This window comes from Panulirus ornatus, chromosome 4 (genome assembly GCF_036320965.1).
Source record: "Panulirus ornatus isolate Po-2019 chromosome 4, ASM3632096v1, whole genome shotgun sequence".
Lineage (NCBI taxonomy): Eukaryota > Metazoa > Arthropoda > Malacostraca > Decapoda > Palinuridae > Panulirus > Panulirus ornatus.
The window spans coordinates 66,351,361-66,366,410 of NC_092227.1; the positions used below are offsets into that span (position 1 = coordinate 66,351,361).

The 15,050-nt window shown below is 40.3% G+C and overlaps 1 protein-coding gene across 27 annotated transcripts in view; it reads left to right on the forward strand.

Annotated features, from left to right (window-relative positions):
- Positions 1 to 15,050, forward strand: part of Klc (kinesin light chain) — a 546,457-nt gene that overhangs the window by 243,451 nt on the left and 287,956 nt on the right. For all 27 annotated transcript variants that reach the window (XR_011716955.1, XR_011716963.1, XM_071695826.1 and 24 more), the window contains one exon: positions 4,179 to 4,269. Coding sequence is in view for 25 of the 27 variants with exons in the window: in XM_071695826.1 (XP_071551927.1) it covers positions 4,179 to 4,269 (91 nt within the window). In the remaining 2 variants the exon portion in view is untranslated. The remainder of the gene's footprint in view (positions 1 to 4,178; positions 4,270 to 15,050) is intronic.

Consider the following 15,050-nt stretch of genomic DNA (forward strand, 5'->3'; position numbering starts at 1 on the left):
AGGACAATATGTGGGTGTGATGTGGTTTGATCGAGTAAGTAATGTAAGGGTAAGAGAGATGTGTGGAAATAAAAAGTGGTGGTTGAGAGAGCAGAAGAGGTTAAAATGGTTTGGTCACATGGAGAGAATGAGTGAGGAAAGATTGACCAAGAGGATATATGTGTCAGAGGTGGAGGGAACGAGGAGAAGTGGGAGACCAAATTGGAGGTGGAAAGATGGAGTGAAAAAGATTTTGAGTGATCGGGGCCTGAACATGCAGGAGGGTGAAAGGCGTGCAAGGAATAGAGTGAATTGGAACGATGTGGTATACTGGGGTCGACGTGCTGTCAATGGATTGAACCAGGGCATGTGAAGCGTCTGGGGTAAACCATAGAAAGTGTGTGGGGCCTGGATGTGGAAAGGGAGCTGTGGTTTCGGTGCATTATTACATGACAGCTAGAGACTGAGTGTGAACGAATGGGGCCTTTGGTGTTTTTCCTAGCGCTACCACGCACACATGAGGGGGGAGGGGGTTGTTATTCCATGTGTGGCGAGGTGGCGATGGGAACAAATAAAGGCAGACAGTATGAATTATGTACATGTGTATATATGTATATGTCTGTGTGTGTATATATATGTGTACATTGAGATGTATAGGCATGTATATTGTGCGTGTGTGGACATGTATGTATATACATGTGTATGTGGGCGGGTTGGGCCATTCTTTCATCTGTTTCCTTGCATTACCTTGCTAACGCGGGAGACAGCGACAAAGCAAAATAAATAGATAAATAAATAATAATTACAAGAAAGGGAGGGTTTCCAGCACTGGCTCCCTTCCCCTTTAATTCACCTTCTATGACACTTGGTGAATACAGAGGTAGAATTCTTTCTCCCCTGCCTCAGGGATAACTTACCCTTCTACTCTTCATTGTTTTATTAAGGGATCCTGTGACTTCTACCCTGTACTGCTGTCTTCTTTATCTCTCCTTCCATATCACCAAACTTGCCCAAGATAGCATCCAACTACTTAAATTCTCTCAACTTTTCCAATCTTTCTCATCCCATATCTATATTATAGTTTAGTACACTTTCTTCTCTAACTCCATAGGGCTTTACAAAATCTCTTTGTTCACTGTTCCCTCTCAAACACCATTACTTAACTTTTGCTTGCATTTACCTTCAACCACCTATGCTTAAACACATCATGAAACACATACACAACCTTTTGCAAGTCCTCTTCCTTCTCAGCAAGGAAGACAGTATAATCCACAAACAGGGTCTTACTAGACTATAAATGGTAAACATACATGGAAAAATGTATGAGTAAATGCTTTATCGTCCGCAGACAGGCTTGTACTAGCCACTATGTATGGCGAACATGTTTGGAAAAAAATATGAGTAACATGCTGACTCTTTTCATGTGTCATGTGTCATCCTTTAGAGTTGAGAATGGGGACCACTTGTTCTACAAAATCAATTTCCTCAAACATTACCTGCATGCACATAATGTACCCCATCATAAATGGCAATATAACTGAAGTTGAGAGAGAGAATAGACTTTTCCATTAACAAGATGTATCCAGTTTACAAAACTTGAAATGAGACTGTCCACTGTATTCAGAAAGGTGTCACGTGTAGTTTATGTCCAAAGAAAAGCAAGTTTTACAAAGGAGGTGGTTTATTTCTTCAGTGCACTCATCAAACATTTCTGTACAAATTGATAATTTTGGGTTGGCTTGTCTGATGATAATCAGTAAAATCTGGACCTTCATGCTTGATAAATGGATTTCTATTAAATTCTGAATCATATTTGATATTGTTAATGTTCAGCTTTGCCTTTGCAAGTGTTGGAGGTTTCAGGTAGCTGCCAGACATGGTCTGTTGAATGCTAAAAGTTGATGTAACTGGTATGTCAATTTTAGTTCTTATGTTGTTTAACCTTAAGATGTTTCATTGCATTCCTAACTCTGAAGAGAGTTTAGTACTGACTGCAGCTACTAGGGGGAAGCAAACATGCTGTTATTCCAATTTCTTATGCTTTTTTTTTTTGTTTATGATTTGTAGGTCATGTCTCTGCATCCCCACAGAAATTTAGTCACTCTCATCCTCCGACATCAACCATCACATCATCCAGAATGATGCATAACTCCCTTTTATCAAAACACCAACTAAATTGGGCATTCATGACCCACATCACAAACATTAGTGCACAGTCAAAAAAAGAGATATCCTCAGAACACTCACTGACGCCAGTTTTGGACAAGCAAAACCCATCAGTATCCTGTACAATACATCCTTTTTATTCAAAAGTATGCCTGTCCTGCCTGGTCACTCACCTTTTCAGAAGGAAACATAACAAAAGTACAGGCCATCCAAAATACAGCACTTCCAACAATCATTTGTTGCTTATGAACCACACGTTCACCAGCTGCACAAGAGAACAAAAATACTTTTGAGTGTAATGCCTCCTCATAATGCTTGGCATCCAGTTCTGTGCTATAACATCATCTCTTTCCCTTCCAGATAACCACCTATCAACCTTTACAAAGTACCAAAGGCTCACCCAACCTCACACTACACCCTACCCCTAGTACACAACACACTAACAAAACACATTTAAAACAGAATGTCTCCTCAGACATTAAACAACTGTCTTTACCATTCAGTCTTGAATTCTGGTGCACCAGAGATACACCCATATGGACACTACACATCTCTTCAACATTATGAACGCTATCTCATTGTTATCATAGGATGCCTTATGCCCAGGATGCAGCCTTCATACTGGAAGCACCAAACACCTACTCCTCAACTGCCTTGCACTTGTGCTATCCAGATTAGCATAGCATCAGCACACTTCATGACTTGTGATACTGGCCCTTTGGGCAGAGTTGACCTCCAGAGTGGAGAAGCTCCATGAAAGGAGCCCTTGGGTTTTAAGGTTCATTCCCTGAAATGCTTGTACATTTATATTTTGTGAACAGAAGTTTCTTTAGAATTGTTTAATGATTGGTTCTCAGTGAATGTAGGTTTGCGGCAGGGGTGTGTGATGTCTCCATGGTTGTTTAATTTGTTTATGGATGGGGTTGTTAGGGAGGTAAATGCAAGAGTTTTGGAAAGAGGGGCAAGTATGAAGTCTGTTGGGGATGAGAGAGCTTGGGAAGTGAGTCAGTTGTTGTTCGCTGATGATACAGCGCTGGTGGCTGATTCATGTGAGAAACTGCAGAAGCTGGTGACTGAGTTTGGTAAAGTATGTGGAAGAAGAAAGTTAAGAGTAAATGTGAATAAGAGCAAGGTTATTAGGTACAGTAGGGTTGAGGGTCAAGTCAATTGGGAGGTGAGTTTGAATGGAGAAAAACTGGAGGAAGTGAAGTGTTTTAGATATCTGGGAGTGGATCTGGCAGCGGATGGAACCATGGAAGCGGAAGTGGATCATAGGGTGGGGGAGGGGGCGAAAATTCTGGGGGCCTTGAAGAATGTGTGGAAGTCGAGAACATTATCTCGGAAAGCAAAAATGGGTATGTTTGAAGGAATAGTGGTTCCAACAATGTTGTATGGTTGCGAGGCGTGGGCTATGGATAGAGTTGTGCGCAGGAGGATGGATGTGCTGAAAATGAGATGTTTGAGGACAATGTGTGGTGTGAGGTGGTTTGATCGAGTGAGTAACGTAAGGGTAAGAGAGATGTGTGGAAATAAAAAGAGCGTGGTTGAGAGAGCAGAAGAGGGTGTTTTGAAGTGGTTTGGGCACATGGAGAGGATGAGTGAGGAAAGATTGACCAAGAGGATATATGTGTCGGAGGTGGAGGGAGCAAGGAGAAGAGGGAGACCTAATTGGAGGTGGAAAGATGGAGTGAAAAAGATTTTGTGTGATCGGGGCCTGAACATGCAGGAGGGTGAAGGGAGGGCAAGGAATAGAGTGAATTGGAGCGATGTGGTATACCGGGGTTGACGTGCTGTCAGTGGATTGAATCAAGGCATGTGAAGCGTCTGGGGTAAACCATGGAAAGCTGTGTAGGTATGTATATTTGCGTGTGTGGACGTATGTATATACATGTGTATGGGGGTGGGTTGGGCCATTTCTTTCGTCTGTTTCCTTGTGCTACCTCGCAAACGCGGGAGACAGCGACAAAGTATAAAAAAAAAAAAAAAAAATAGTTGAAGATTATTGGCTGATATTATCTATATTTTATTTGCAGGACTCTGAGTCATCTATGGAGGAGAAGAAGGATAAAAGCGATGACCCAGTCGTAGATTTGTTCCCTGATGATGATGCAGAAGACAGGGCTGGTAAGGAGCCTTTTATAATCCATCCCCCATCCCATAGCCCTCCTCCTCCCATATTTATAACTTTTTCCTTGCATACTTTTGCCTGTCAAAAAACACATTACTGAACTCTTTGTCATCATGTGTACTTGATATGCATCCCAGCCACAAGCAGTTGGTTTCGTTGTATTAATGCTTTACAAATTAGTAATGAGGTGTTTGTATAAGTATCAGTGATTGTGACAACTGAATGTTAAATTACCTTAGAAAATTTTCTTTAAGATAAGCAATTCAAGAAATGTTTAATGCAGTTGTAATTTTATTCCCTTTTCTCTCTTTTTTTTTTTTTTTATGTTTTTGGCTTCTATGTGTTACATTACCAAAACCACCGTTCAGTGTGCTTTAAATGTTTAGATTGATATTTTAGGTACTTTATTTTTATTTGAATTTATATGTACCAGTTGATGGCCAAAATCTTTTGCCACATTTTTAAAGCTTAAGTATTTTTTCCCAGAATGGTGATGCTTCAACACACTTTCAATTTGCCTCTTTAAACAAACATTCATGTATCGTATATTCTATATTTTGTATTTCTATACAGTATTAACATTGCTGTGATTTGTTTCTCTTGTGTGGTGAAAGATGCTTCCATGATTTGAATAATAATTGCACAGTCTTGCACAAATAGATATGTATGCTGAGCACTGCTCCAATTATTTTTTATCACACTTTTTAAAAATTTACTAATAATAAGTAATGAACTAACACTGTATTTAGGAATGTGTTAAAAGATTGCAAAATTTCGTTTGTTAGATTCTTAATACTTGTTCATTGTTTCTTGTGTTGGCAAGGTAGCATCAGGAACAGATGAGGCATGGCCTCATTTGTTAACATCACTCTCTAACTGTCATATATAATGCACCAAAACCAGAAACACCCTATCAACAATCTAAACCCTAAGATTTTTTTTGGTTTTCCATGACTACTATATTTACTGTGGTTTCATCCTCTTGACAACTATAATCCCATATACTACAGTGCTCCAGTTCTCTTTATTTCATGCCTACCTCTCATTTTCATCTATGTTCAAGTCCCAGCAACTTGAAGCTTCTTTCACATCAGCATTCCACCTCCTCAGCCTTATATAGGTAAACTACAGACTAGCAAGGGTAATAGTACAATAGATCTTTTTGCAAATGATGATTTCAGATGTAGAAGTGAATGATAGCATGTAATGAGGAAATGAGTGAATGTGAATGTGATCCAGCAGCAGTGGACAATAATAAAATAGTGGCATGGATTTTCACCTTGACAAAACAGATTGGAGTGAAGCCTTTTAGGATTTTGAACAGAATTTGGATTGTATTGGAGGCAATGAACAGAGATTGGATTGAGATCAGAGGCAATGATAGATTGGAACAGATAATCATTCAGCTATTATTAAAGAAAAATAGTGTAGAATGGAAGATACTAAGAGACAGAAAACAGTGGACAACCTGAAAAGCATTAAGGAAAAAGAAAGGTTAGTAATCAAAGAGACAAGAATAGAAGTTTAGCTGGAAGAATATTGAACACTTATAGAGATAATGAAATCCCTTTGAAAAGACCAGACAGTAAATGGAGAGAGTTTTAAAGAACTCGGAAAAGACCCAAAATTATAATTCTCATACCTAAGCAAAGTAGAAAACAAGAAATTAGAGATTAGAGCCTTTAAAGTGGGAGAAAAGTGTATTGAAGTAAAGTCTGGAAGAAAACAAAATTGCAGACATTCGCAAAATAGCATATATTACACCAGTCACAAAGGAGGATTCAAGCTAGTACTAGAAAAGTACAGACCAATTAGATTGCTTCATATTTAATAAAACTGTTTGAAAATGTGATTAAAAGACAGTAGAACATCTAACAAAGAATAGCTACTTAAACAAAGGCTAATATGGATTTGTATAAAGAAAATGAGTGAAAACCCAGTTATTAGTTCATTACAGTGACATGTATGAAAGTTTAATGTAAGGAAAGAGAATGGAAACTCTTGATTTTGCAGATATATCTGACAAAGTGAATTATAGAATAATTGTAGTGAAAGTAGCTAAACAGAGCATTGAAGCTTTAGAAAGGAAGGAAAATGGACCGAAGAGTGTCTTAATAACAGAATGTTCATAGTTGTAGTGAATGCAACCATGTCTGAAAATGTTCAATCTGGAATACTGCAAGGAATGGTATTATCCTCAGTGCTCTTTATGATTATGTTATGAAAGAGTGACAGTGAGATAGAAGGGGTAGTAAGAAGCTTTGCATTATGAGACTAAACAAAATGATTAGAGAGAAGCTGATCTAAAGTAAATGCAAAAAGACTTGAAAACACCCTACAAATAGGCAGAAGTAAACTTGATGGAATTTAATGACGATTAAGTTGAGTAAAAGAATTAACAAACAAATAGAAATACATAGGTGAAACTGCACAAAGGCCCAACAGAGAAAGCAATAGAAAATATTACAAATGAAAAAGATGTATGTTTCATCATAAATGAGATACTAGGATTATGAGAACATATTGAGAAGATGAATGAGTGTGTTAGTGGTTTTGATGCACGAGACCGGGTTATAGTGATGGGTGATTTGAATGCAAAGGTGAGTAATGTGGCAGTTGAGGGAATAATTGGTATACATGGGGTGTTCAGTGTTGTAAATGGAAATGGTGAAGAGCTTGTAGATTTATGTGCTGAAAAATGACTGGTGATTGGGAATACCTGGTTTAAAAAGCGAGATATACGTAAGTATACCTATGTAAGTAGGAGAGATGGCCAGAGAGCGTTATTGGATTACGTGTTAATTGACAGGCGTGCGAAAGAGAGACTTCTGGATGTTTAATGTGCTGAGAGATGCAACTGGAGGGATGTCTGATCATTATCTTGTGGAGGCTAAGTGAAGATTTGTATGGGTTTTCAGAAAAGAAGAGTGAATGTTGGGGTGAAGAGGGTGGTGAGAGTAAGTGAGCTTGGGAAGGAGACTTGTGTGAGGAAGTACCAGGAGAGACTGAGTACAGAATGGAAAAAGGTGAGAACAATGGAAGTAAGGGGAGTGGGGGAGGAATGGGATGTATTTAGGGAATCAGTGATGGATTGCGCAAAAGATGCTTGTGGCATGAGAAGAGTGGGAGGTGGGTTGATTAGAAAGGGTAGTGAGTAGTGGGATGAAGAAGTAAGATTATTAGTGAAAGAGAAGAGAGAGGCATTTGGACGATTTTTGCAGGGAAAAAATGCAATTGAGTGGGAGATGTATAAAAGAAAGAGACAGGAGGTCAAGAGAAAGGTGCAAGAGGTGAAAAAGAGGGCAAATGAGAGTTGGGGTGAGAGAGTATCATTAAATTTTAGGGAGAATAAAAAGACGTTCTGGAAGGAGGTAAATAAAGTGCATAAGACAAGGGAGCAAATGGGAACTTCAGTGAAGGGCGCAAATGGGGAGGTGATAACAAGTAGTGGTGATGTGAGAAGGAGATGGAGTGAGTATTTTGAAGGTTTGTTGAATGTGTTTGATGATAGAGTGGCAGATATAGGGTGTTTTGGTCGAGGTGGTGTGCAAAGTGAGAGGGTTAGGGAAAATGATTTGGTAAAGAGAGAAGAGGTAGTAAAAGCTTTGCGTAAGATGAAAGCCGGCAAGGCAGCAGGTTTGGATGGTATTGCAGTTGAATTTATTAAAAAAGGGGGTGACTGTATTGTTGACTGGTTGGTAAGATTATTTAATGTATTTATGACTCATGGTGAGGTGCCTGAGGATTGGCGGAATGTGTGCATAGTGCCATTGTACAAAGGCAAAGGGGACAAGAGTGAGTGCTCAAATCACAGAGGTATAAGTTTGTTGAATATTCCTGGTAAATTATATGTGAGGGTATTGATTGAGAGGGTGAAGGGATGTACAGAGCATCAGACTGGGGAAGAGCAGTGTGGTTTCAGAAGTGGTAGAGGATGTGTGGATCAGGTGTTTGCTTTGAAAAATGTATGTGAGAAATAATTAGAAAAGCAAATGGATTTGTATGTAGCATTTATGGATCTGGAGAAGGCATATGATAGAGTTGATAGAGATGCTCTGTGGAAGGTATTAAGAGTATATGGTGTGGGAGGCAAGTTGTTAGAAGCAGTGAAAAGTTTTTATCGAGGATGTAAGGCATGTGTACGTGTAGGAAGAGAGGAAAGTGATTGGTTCTCAGTGAATGTAGGTTTGCGGCAGGGGTGTGTGATGTCTGCATGGTTGTTTAATTTGTTTATGGATGGGGTTGTTAGGGAGGTGAATGCAAGAGTTTTGGAAAGAGGGGCAAGTATGAAGTCTGTTGGGGATGAGAGAGCTTGGGAAGTGAGTCAGTTGTTGTTCGCTGATGATACAGCGCTGGTGGCTGATTCATGTGAGAAACTGCAGAAGCTGGTGACTGAGTTTGGTAAAGTGTGTGAAAGAAGAAAGTTAAGAGTAAATGTGAATAAGAGCAAGATAATTAGGTACAGTAGGGTTGAAGGTCAAGTCAATTGGGAGGTAAGTTTGAATGGAGGAAAACTGGAGGAAGTAAAGTGTTTTAGATATCTGGGAGTGGATCTGGCAGTGGATGGAACCATGGAAGCGGAAGTGGATCATAGGGTGGGGGAGGGGGCGAAAATCCTGGGAGCCTTGAAGAATGTGTGGAAGTCGAGAACATTATCTCGGACAGTAAAAATGGGTATGTTTGAAGGAATAGTGGTTCCAACAATGTTATATGGTTGCGAGGCGTGGGCTATGGATAGAGTTGTGCGCAGGAGGATGGATGTGCTGGAAATGAGATGTTTGAGGACAATGTGTGGTGTGAGGTGGTTTGATCGTGTAAGTAACGTAAGGGTAAGAGAGATGTGTGGAAATAAAAAGAGCGTGGTTGAGAGAGCAGAAGAGGGTGTTTTGAAATGGTTTGGGCACTTGGAGAGAATGAGTGAGGAAAGATTGACCAAGAGGATATATGTGTCGGAGGTGGAGGGAACGAGGAGAAGTGGGAGGCCAAATTGGAGGTGGAAAAATGGAGTGAAAAAGATTTTGTGTGATCGGGGCCTGAACATGCAGGAGGGTGAAAGGAGGGCAAGGAATAGAGTGAATTGGATTGATGTGGTATACCGGGGTTGACGTGCTGTCAGTGGATTGAATCAGGGCATTTGAAGTGTCTGGGGTAAACCATGGAAAGCTGTGTAGGTATGTATATTTGCGTGTGTGGACGTATGTATATACATGTGTATGGGGGTGGGTTGGGCCATTTCTTTCGTCTGTTTCCTTGCGCTACCTCGCAAATGCGGGAGACAGCGGCAAAAAGAAAAATATTTAAATACATATATAAAGAAATTTAAGCATTACTTTGACAGTCTGATTTGTAATCTTATCAAAACAAAAAAGATAATGTTAACATGAACTTGTCAAAACTCCTTCCTTAAATATACCACAGATACCATAAAGACTACAAGTACAGAAACAGTTAAAGTGAGATTCAAAGTTGTTAATAACTGATAACAACTACATGTAATAATTTTATAAAAAGACAACAAATGCGTTGATAATCTTACTACTATTTCCTCTCCATCTAGATTCTTAAATGATATAAGAGAATGCTACATAAAAATCTATAACAAAAATACAATATAAAGTAAGAAATATTGTGCAAAACAGCATTCCTACTCGTACATATGCTTTACATCCTTGATAAAAACTTTTCACCGTTTCTAGCATCTTACCTCCTACACCATATACTTTTAATACCTTCCACAAAGCATCTCTATCAACTCAATTATATGCCTTCTCCAGATCCATCTGTTTTTCTAAGTATTTCTCACGTACATTCTTCAAAGCAAACACCTGGAGGTGGAAGAATGGAGTGAAAAAGATTTTGAGCGATCGAGGCCTGAACATACAGGAGGGTGAAAGGCATGCTAGGAATAGGGAGAATTGGAACGATGTGGTATAATGGGGTTGACGTGCTGTCAGTGGATTGAACCAGGGCATGTGAAGCATCTTGGGTAAACCATGGAAAGTTTTGTGGGATCTGGATGTAGAAAGGGAGCTGTGGTTTTGGTGCATTGTACATGACAGCTAGAGACTGAGTGTGAACGAATGTGGTCTTTGTTGTCTTTTCCTAGTGCTACCCCGTGTGCGCATGGGGGAGGGGGGTGCTATTTCATGTGTGGTAGTGTGGCAGTGGGAGTGGATGAACGCAGCAAGTGTGGATGAGTACATGTGTATATGTGCATATGTCTGTGTATGTATATGTATATGTATGTATATGTTGAAGAATGTATGTGAGAAATACTTAGAAAAGCAAATGGATTTGTATGTAGCATTTATGGATCTGGAGAAGGCATATGATAGAGTTGATAGAGATGCTCTGTGGAAGGTATTAAGAATATATGGTGTGGGAGGAAAGTTGTTAGAAGCAGTGAAAAGTTTTTATCAAGGATGTAAGGCATGTGTACGTGTAGGAAGAGAGGAAAGTGATTGGTTCTCAGTGAATGTAGGTTTGCGGCAGGGGTGTGTGATGTCTCCATGGTTGTTTAATTTGTTTATGGATGGGGTTGTTAGGGAGGTAAATGCAGGAGTTTTGGAAAGAGGGGCAAGTATGAAGTCTGTTGGGGATGAGAGAGCTTGGGAAGTGAGTCAGTTGTTGTTCGCTGATGATACAGCGCTGGTGGCTGATTCATGTGAGAAACTGCAGAAGCTGGTGACTGAGTTTGGTAAAGTGTGTGGAAGAAGAAAGTTAAGAGTAAATGTGAATAAGAGCAAGGTTATTAGGTACAATAGGGTTGAGGGTCAAGTCAATTGGGAGGTGAGTTTGAATGGAGAAAAACTGGAGGAAGTGAAGTGTTTTAGATATCTGGGAGTGGATCTGGCAGCGGATGGAACCATGGAAGCGGAAGTGGATCATAGGGTGGGGGAGGGGGCGAAAATTCTAGGGGCCTTGAAGAATGTTTGAAGTCGAGAACATTATCTCGGAAAGCAAAAATGGGTATGTTTGAAGGAATAGTGGTTCCAACAATGTTGTATGGTTGCGAGGCGTGGGCTATGGATAGAGTTGTGCGCAGGAGGATGGATGTGCTGGAAATGAGATGTTTGAGGACAATGTGTGGTGTGAGGTGGTTTGATCGAGTGAGTAACGTAAGGGTAAGAGAGATGTGTGGAAATAAAAAGAGCGTGGTTGAGAGAGCAGAAGAGGGTGTTTTGAAGTGGTTTGGGCACATGGAGAGAATGAGTGAGGAAAGATTGACCAAGAGGATATATGTGTCGGAGGTGGAGGGAACGAGGAGAAGAGGGAGACCAAATTGGAGATGGAAAGATGGAGTGAAAAAGATTTTGTGTGATCGGGGCCTGAACATGCAGGAGGGTGAAAGGAGGGCAAGGAATAGAGTGAATTGGAGCGATGTGGTATACCGGGGTTGACGTGCTGTCAGTGGATTGAATCAAGGCATGTGAAGCGTCTGGGGTAAACCATGGAAAGCTGTGTAGGTATGTATATTTGCGTGTGTGGACGTATGTATATACATGTATATGGGGGGGGGGTTGGGCCATTTCTTTCGTCTGTTTCCTTGCGCTACCTCGCAAACGCGGGAGACAGCGACAAAGTATAATAAATAAATAAATAAATAAATGTTGAAAGGTATAGGTACGTGTATGTGCATGTTTCGGCCTTTATGTATATACATGTGTATGTGGGTGGTTTACGCCATTCTTTCATCTCTTTCTTCGTGTTTATCATCTCTAACATTAGTGAGATAATGCCAGGAATAGATGAAGAAATGACCTTATTTGCACACATCCTCTCTCTAGCGGTCATGAATGATTCATTGAAATGAGATCCCCTAATTCACAACTAGCACCCGCATACTTTCCATGGTTTCCCCCTTTGCTTGAGATGCCCTGTTTAAGCCTGTTGATAACATGACATCCCCTGTAAACCACATCACTGCAGTTTGCTATGTCCCTTATACATCTTATACCCTTCAGCATGTTCAGTCCTGTAACCCTTGGTGCTTCTTTCACTCTATCCTTCATCCTCTACTTCATTTACTTCTTTTCCTTGTTTCTTTCACTTCTGACAAGTATACCCTCTGAGTCATCCTTTTCTCACTCTTCTTATCTATATGCCCAACATATTTTAGCACACCCTCTTCAGTTCTCTCCGTTCATACTCTTCTTACAACTTCACTATCATACTGTATCGTTACTTTTTTGTATATACCTTTGTCACACCACATATTGTCATCAAGAATTGCATTTCCAACATCTTCACCATGTCCTTTACATTTTTGTCTAAGGCCCAAGCTTTGCAGCCACATAACACTAACAGGACTGATTTACCATCAAACATACCCATGTTTGCCCTTTGAAGACTGACATTTACTTCTCTCTCCAAATATTCCTAAATGCTCTTAAGACCTTTGCTCCCTGACCCACCCTATGGCTCAATTTAGTTATCATCATTCCTTTTGCTGCCACATCTACCAGATATCCAAAACTCTCCACTTCCTCCAAGATCTCCTCGTCAAACTCACACTCAAACAACCTCTCTTTTCACTACAAAACCTTATAGCTTTGCTTTTATTTACATGTACTCCTAACTTGCTCCTGTCACACACACTCCCAAACTCAGACACCAGCTCCTGCAGCTTTTCACACACAGTTATTACCACCACCGTGTCATCAGCAAACAATAAATGACTCGCCTCCCAGGCCCCCTACCCCAATTTCCACCCCCTAACAGAACTGCATACCTGTTCCTCAGTCCAAGACCTTTGTGTACACCTCCCTAAACACCTCATGCATAAGCAAATTGAATAGCCATGGCATCACACAACTCGTCCACAGACCCACCTTCATGTAGAACCATTTACCCTCCCCTCTTCTTACTCGCACACATGCTTTTCATTTTTGGATAAGAACTTTTCTTTGCTTGTGGCAGCTTTTGTACCACTCAGTATTGTCACAACATGTACCAGAGAGCATTTCTGTCAAGTCTTGTCATACACTTTCTCCAAATCTACAAATGCCACTTACAAGTCTTGTCTGATGAAGTATTTTTCTCACACATCTTTAATCAAACACCTGATGAACACATTCTCACTTGGTGCATGCCACTGCCTTTCCAATTGCCACCTCCCCATGCAAGATATCAGGTACACTTAATAAACTTTTGTTTCTCAAATTTGAACATTCAGGTTTTTACCCTTTCCCTTTATAATGTGGTACTATACAGGCACTTCACCAGTCTTCAGGCACTTCACCATAGGCCATTCATACATTAAAATTCTTAACTAATCAACAACAGAGTCATCCCCTTTCTTATGAAATTCATCTACATTTTCATCCATTCCTGCTGATTTGCCACTCTTCCTGCTATGCAAGGCTCTCTCCACCTCTTCTCTTCATAAATTCATTTTCTATTACTCTTTCACTTTGCATATCTCTCCTTCCAAAACATCTACATCTGCCATACTATCATTGAAAATGTCGAAGTTCATCAAAATATTCAGTCTGTCTTCACTTCATGTCTGCTTTTTACCCCTTCTCCAATTGCCTCTTTCGGTGATGTTTACACTTGTTCTCTTGTTTTTCTCACTATTAACCTTCTTCCAGAACAATTCCTATTCCCTTGAGGTTTGCTGAAACTCTCACCCAAGCTTCCATTTATTGTCTTTTTCAACCACTTTTTTTTTCTTGACCTCATGCCACTTTCTCTTGTACATGTACCAATCACTTGCAATGCAGATAACATCCATACACCTCTTTTTTTTTCTTTCACTAGCAACTTCCTTTTCTCACCACTTATCACCTGTTCTCACCTGTCCACCTCCCACCAGGAAGTAAGATTTTGATAATCACAGCATAAGACAGAACATCTGATTTTTAGTGTATGACTGATAAAGATGAGATTTAATGCAAAAACTGTAATAAAATGTTTAGAAATTTCAACTTGAAGAAGTTCTCAAGTACATGTGAACTCGTAGAACGGTTTGGGAGAGTGTGAGAAAGGAGGAAATTGAGAGTAAACATGGATAAAAGCAAGGTTATTGTTGTAATTAAGAGAGATGTTTGTAATGTGTTTGAATGAAGAGAACTTTGAAGGAAGTGGAGCATTTTAGATACCTGGGAGAGGATGTGGCAGCAGTTAGAACCTTAGGAGCTGAAATGATTTCTAGGGTAGGGGGGGGGGGGCAGCATGAGCACTGTTTCAAAAGAGAGACCACTGTCTTTAAGGACAAAGATGGCTGTGCTTGGTGTTTGTTAGTCCCATCAGTGATTTATAGATGTGAGGAGAGGGCCTTAGACAAAAATGTAAAGAAGAGGGTGGATGTGTTGGAAATGAAATGTTTGAGGACAGTAGGTGGTATTAGGAGGGCTGTTTGAATAGGAAATGATAGGGTAAGAGTATAATGTGGTAGTAAGAGGTAAGGTTAAGAGTATAATGTGGTAGTAAGAGGAGTTTGTTAGAGAGATCTGAAGAGGGTGCTTCAATGGTTTGGACATCTAGAAAGGCTGAGTGAGGAGAGGGCAACTTAGAGGATACACATGCCAGGAACTGAGGGAACAGGGAAAAGGGGGAACCAAGGAGAAGGTGGAAGGTTTGAGTGAAAGGTGCTTGGAAAGCTCTTGGCCTTGAGGTGCAAGAGGATGCAGAGGCAGTAGGGGAGAAAGCCATTTGGAGCATTGTGGTATACATGGATGATTTGCTGTTGGTGAACTGAGTCAGGGCACATGAAACAATCAGGAGAGACCTTGGAAAGAACTGTGGTGCCTGGTCTTGCAAAGAGGGTCTGGAT